The sequence below is a fragment of the Littorina saxatilis genome, linkage group LG16 (assembly GCF_037325665.1).
Source record: "Littorina saxatilis isolate snail1 linkage group LG16, US_GU_Lsax_2.0, whole genome shotgun sequence".
NCBI lineage: Eukaryota > Metazoa > Mollusca > Gastropoda > Littorinimorpha > Littorinidae > Littorina > Littorina saxatilis.
This window is the reverse complement of record NC_090260.1, coordinates 8,666,922-8,673,200: the sequence shown is the minus strand read 5'-3', so window position 1 is coordinate 8,673,200 and position 6,279 is coordinate 8,666,922. Positions and strand designations below refer to the sequence as shown.

Sequence of the window (6,279 nt, the reverse complement as noted above, 5' to 3'; positions counted from 1 at the left end):
TTGGGCCTACTACACCATGACCAGGTCGCCTTGCCGTGTTTCTTCAAGACTCAGTGGCAGGAGACACTGCGCAAAGGTGAGAGAAATAAGTCAGTCAATGCAAAAAAAACAAAACGGGTTTGTTATTAGAAACTAATTATTGTTTATTGGCCATGATTTAAGGTAATGACAAGCAAATGTTTAAATGCGAATATTGATTTCGAATAGACCAATGCATGATGACATATGATTATTGTGATGCCACACATGGTGACTGACACCAACAGACACAACAACATTGTCTCACATATTATCAATTATTGTCCTTTTGTCAATTGTGTATTGTACGTGAGCTATCTTTTAAGTTTTAATAAAGACCTTGGGTGACAATGTCCCAAACTTATCGCTAGACTTGTGCACACGCACCCACTTGGTCCCTGGATATACAATACAATACAATACAATACAATACAATACAATACAATACAATACAATACAATAATCTTTATTCATCTCTAAAAGAGAAATTACAAGCTTGACTGTGTGTCTGTAAAATCAATCAACCAATCAATCAATCAACCATGCATGTAGCAACATTCACATCGCATATTCACATCATATCGCCACACGCAAACATTGTACCCACACACTTACTAAAATAAGCCTAAAAATAGAAGCAATGCATTACCTCTTTAAAAATTATATCACATTATCACCTTATCACATTTTAACCACATTATTTTATCACATTTGTATCCTATAAATCAATATAACTAACAACAAAGAAAAACAACTGGTAAAAGGATGTAAAGATTATGCCGTTGTCAGAGCGACAGAACCAGCACCTAGCGCCCCACCTGAGAGTTGAAGATGTGAATTGCAGATGGAATGAATGAGTTTCTGCAGCGTGTGGTTCTTGTGTATGGCTGTCTAAATCTTAAGCTTCTGTCCATCCGTCTGCTGTCAAGTTCAGGTCTGAGTGGGTGCGTGTCATCGGTCAAAATCTTCTGTAGCCTGTCAGTCAGTCGTCGTTCCTGCGTTGATGCAAAAGTGTCCTGCTTCCTCCCAACTACCCCACCTGCTTTCTTAATGAACTTCTCTAATCTATCCCTGTCCTGCTTGCTGATGCTGCCACTCCAACACACGGATCTAAAGTACAGCACACTTTTGCAGGTTGAAGTATAAAACATCTGGAGAATCTCTTGTCTAACATTAAAAGATCTGAGTTTTCTCAAAAAGTACAGGCGGGAGTGGAGCTTCTTCACAATAGCATCAGTATTGGGCTTCCATGTCAACTTATTATCTATGATTATTCCCAAATACTTATACTGCTCTACTTTCTCTACAACCTCTCCCTTAACCTATATCCCCATGTACATGTTCCTTCCTCCTATTGTCCATAATCATTTCCTTAGTTTTGCCTACATTATGTTCTAAATAATTATCATCACACCAACCAACAAACTTATCTACCTCCCGCCTGTAGTCAGAGTCGTCATCGTCAATCAGTAGTCCAACCATATGAAGAGATATTACTGCAACTAACGCCATTGCTTTTCGTAGCTACTTTATATTTTTATCAGAACTTTTTAAGAACACCCTTTTATATCCAAGTATCTCTTATTACCTCTTTTGATTAGATGAGCGAGAGTGTGCGGGGGGTGGGAGGGTGGTGAACCACTGTACATAAAGGGAAAGTTTGTGTGCGCGCCTGTGTGTGTTTTTAATCTGAGACAAATGTCGCCAATGTTTTTACAGAGTGACGTTAAATAAACGATTTTATCATCATTATTTGTGTAATGTAAAATTTAACATAATAAGTCAAAGTATGTGCAGGTGTTTGTTTTTTCCTGCACCACATGTAAATGACAGAGTTTGTGTACAAACAGCATACAAACATATACCATGTTTGTTATCACTCTGTTTATTTCTTGATAAAACGGGCACGCTGCATTTGAAGGTCTTCCAAAACATTAAAAAAAACCATTAAAAAAACAAAAAGGTGAGGGCCACATCGTTAAGCAAACACGTCTTCCCCGTGTAAACTAGTCGTGTTATGTTGAATTTTAACGTTGTCCATTTACAAGCTCACAAATCCAGTGGCATTATTGAGTTATATTTGATACAAATCACTTTTATCGAATAAAAGAATAATTGTAGTGACATTATTTTACGGAATGAGCATTACAATTGAGCATAATTTGGTTATTTCTGTATTTGGTCAAGAACAGATGCCATCATATTTGTGACCCTCCACTACGAAATGAGTCGCACGTCACCTCGCGCGGTTCTGCGCTAGGCTTAATATAAGACCGGGGAGTGTCTGGTAACAGTGTGAGGGTCACCTTAGTCACAGGCTTATAACTCGAACAGTTTTCGCTCTTTTCTAAAACGGTTTTCACCACTGGATAGAGCATACAAAAGTATTTATGAAAATGTACAAATATGAAAATCATGCAAAGGTGACATGCGACTCATTCCGTGGTGGAGGGTCACATTTGTCTCCGAGTCTTTTTGCACAAAACGCCAAATGTGTCTCCCTTTCGACTGTTGTTCTCAAAATGGCCGCGCCGGTGTTTTCCTTGTAATCCCCGTATATAAATTGAACGCATCTGTACAGTTCATTCCGTCACTTGATAACTAAACTGCATGACTTCATATGCTCACAACAGCAAATTATGCAAAGGGGGGCAAGTAGCTCAGTTGGTAAGAGCACCGAACTTGTGATCCAAAGGTCGCAGATTCGAATACCGGCAGGGACTGACACGGGTCAACTGTATGTGCAGACTCAGAGACTGTATCCATGTCCCACCCCCGTGTCATCACAGTGGCACGTAAAACTGAGAACTCGGTCACTCTGCCATAAGTGCATGTGGCTGATAACAATTTCTTTAAAGCAAATGGCCTTGAACATTTTCTGTTACATGATTTAAACGCAATATCTCTTTCCCTGCTTCCATTTTCCCTGACTCTTACTTTAATGTTTCAACATTCAGAGGGTGTGGACGACCGGGACACCTACGCCAAAAGCCTGGTCTCGGCCAACCGAGTCTGGAGTCAGAGTTCGTTCGAGAACAGTCTCTCAGACATGCGCAGTGCAGAAGACAAGGCGGCCATTTTGGATAAGCTGTACCGGTCGCTGGAGAAGAGAGTAGCGAGCAGAGATCCCCGGTTGTTCAACAGTCACTACTTGGTGTCCCGCCTGGTGGCGCAGAAAAAGTGAGGTAATGTTGAAATTTAGCGTGTTAAATTCATAGCTGAGACTCCAGTGGTATGAGACTCCAGTGGTATTCTTTACTTAGTTTTGATACAAGTCCCTGTAATCAAGCCAAAGAAAATTTGTCGTGAAATTATTTGACGGACTAGTTGGTTGTTTGATCGACGAAAACGACGCGAAAATGTGTACGTTGTCAACCAAAGGACATCACTTACACGACAGCGTTGCCTCCCCCCCAACCCTCACCCCCTGTCGGCTTACATGGAAAATACCTTCTTTGACGCATGTATATACGAAATGCATTCGTACAGTTCGATCCGTGACTTCAAACGGATCAAAAATGACTTGTTATGCTTACCAGTGCAACTATGTGTCTGCAAATGTGGAGCATTAAATGCCTCTGAATTATGAGCTATGAATTTCACACGCAAAGCTCAACATTGCTGTAAGTGACATGAGAAGAGGTGGATACTTTATTTTTTGCTTGAAGATGTGATTACAAGATGGAGACGAGGAATGATTCATGTGGTTTATCACTCGTTCACTTGCTTTGGGTTAATATGTGCATACTCACTCATACACAAACGCACACACACACACACATGCACACACACACACACACACACACACACACACACACACACACACACACACGCATGCATGCACACACGCATGCACACACACAAAACACACACACACACATACATACATACACACACACGCACACATACATACACACACGCACATACATACACACACGCACACACACACACACACACACACACACACACACACACACACACACACACACACACACACACACACACACACACACACACATAAATATGCACGCTCTAAAAAAAACTCTCGCACCCCATCTTCAACCTTTCTCGCTTCTCCCTCCACCCCCCCCCCTCAACCATCACACCCCCCCAACCATCACCCCCCCCCCCATCACACCCCCTCCTCTCCCACGACCGTCTTCTGGTAGGTACATCCCGGCCATGTTTGTACGTTGATTTTAAAGGATGAAGAGCGTCTTAACTAGATAAAAAGTCGTGACAGCTTTTACCTTTTGTAAGTTATACCCTCATTATGTGAGTGCGCGCGACCTCGCGTGTATGAATACATGTATTATATAAATGTGTGTGTGTGTGCGTGTGTGTGTGTGTGTGTGTGTGTGTGTGTGTGTGTGTGTGTGTGTGTGTGTGTGTGTGTGTGTGTGTGTGTGTGTGTGCGTGCGATCGAATTGTTGGGCTGGAATGTGTTTGAGTGTATGTTAAAATGTGTGTTTGTATGTGTTGGTGTGTGGGTGTGTGTACGCGCGCGCATATATATATATGTGTGTGTGTGTGTGTGTGTGCACGCGCCTCTTTGTGTGTTCGTGCGCGCGCGCGCGTTTGTGTGTGTGTGTGTGTGTTTATGCGTGCGCGCGTATGTGTGTGCGTGTATGATTGTGTGTGTGTGTGTGTGTGTGTGTGTTTGTGTGTGTGTGCGTGTGAATGATTGTGCGAGCTAATGTTTGTTGTTATGGGTGTATGTTTGTGTGCATGTGTGTGTGTGTATGTGTGCGTGCGAATGGTTGTGCTAGAATGTGTGTTAGCGTATGTTAACATGTGTGTCTGTAGGTGCGGGTGTGTGGGTGTGTGTACGAGCGCGCAAATGTGTGTGCATATATATACCGTAAAGTACCTTGTAAGCGCCCAGTATCGAGTAAGCGCCCACCCCCCACTTTTAGTCCAAAACCGTGCATAGGGTATAGTACCTTGTAAGCGCCCACCCCCCACATTACACCATTGAAATCAGGGGAAATAAAAATTCCGCACTTGATCTGCTAGTTTTGTGAATGATTTCCCTTTCTTGCAAACCCTATCAAACGCCTGCAAGTCAATGATTACAAGATGCCGCGGATCAAATCGTACACCGTTGCATTTAAGCTGTCAGCTCTTGACTATTTGGATAATAACGCCAATGGAAATGTGTCGCAAACAGCAAGTGAGTTTGGGTAGAACGAAAAAGGATAGGCCCTACGAGAATCGCGAAAGAATCGCGATACCCTGTCAGTCACCAGGCCAGAAAGGAAAAGAAGAAGCTCTCTCTCTCTCTCTGATCTCTCTCTCTGATTTCTCTCTCTCTCTCTCTCTGATTTCTCTCTCTCTCTCTCTCTGATCTCTCTCTCTCTCTGTAGATCTGATCTCTCTCTCTCTCTGATCTCTCTCTCTCTGTAGATCTGATCTCTCTCTCTCTCTGATCTCTCTCTCTCTGTAGATCTGATCTCTCTCTCTCTCTCTGATTTATCTCTCTCTCTCTCTCTGATTTATCTCTCTCTCTCCCTCTCTCTCTCTCTCTCTCTCTCTCTCTCTCTCTCTCTCTCTCTCTCTCTCTCTCTCTCTCTTTCTGCCGAACTTAACAGTCTTTGACCAAGTAAAATAGACTGCTGCCCATATCCAGAAGACGTACCCCTTGTTCAAGGGAAACAGAGACAGTGCGGCCGACAGCGGCACCTCTGCAGACAAGAAAAGGATGCGACGACATTTGTCTCCCCAAGCTCTTCTAATGACAATACGAACAAGAAAAACAATGGAAGATGAAAAAAAAGAAGATATGATTACGAAGTAAAACTGCTCGTGCATAGGGTGTAGTACCTAGTAAGCGCCCACCCCCTACTTTGGGTCGGAATTGGTGCACAGGGGGGGTGGGCGCTTACAAGGTACTTTACGGTATATATATGTGTGTGGGTGTGTGTGTGTGTGTGCGCGCGCGCGTGCATGCGCCTCTTTGTTTGTTTGCGCGCACGCGTGTTTGTGCGCGCGCGCGTGTATGTATTTGTGAGTGTGATTGTGTGTATGTTTGTGTGTGTATTTGTATGTGTGTGTGTGAGTGTCCTTCTCTGTGTGTATGTGTATGTGTGTGTGTTATGTGTGTGTGTGTGTGTGTATGTGTGCGTGTGTGCTTGTTTGAAATGACAATGTCAATCGTGATGGACATCAAGTGCCTTTGGCACAGTCACACAGCAAAGGCATTGCATACCCCCAACACGGGCTCACATTCAGTGACACACACACACACACACACACACACAC

At 43.2% G+C, this 6,279-nt stretch overlaps 1 protein-coding gene across 1 annotated transcript in view; it reads left to right on the top strand.

Annotated features, from left to right (window-relative positions):
- Positions 1 to 3,843, top strand: part of LOC138950313 (uncharacterized) — a 15,563-nt gene extending 11,720 nt beyond the window's left edge. The window contains exons 8-9 of the mRNA XM_070322061.1: positions 1 to 76; positions 2,976 to 3,843. The exon at positions 1 to 76 is cut by the window's left edge and continues 96 nt beyond it. Coding sequence (XP_070178162.1) covers positions 1 to 76; positions 2,976 to 3,202 — 303 coding nt within the window. The 3' untranslated portion in view covers positions 3,203 to 3,843. The remainder of the gene's footprint in view (positions 77 to 2,975) is intronic.
- Positions 3,844 to 6,279: the final 2,436 nt, after the last annotated feature.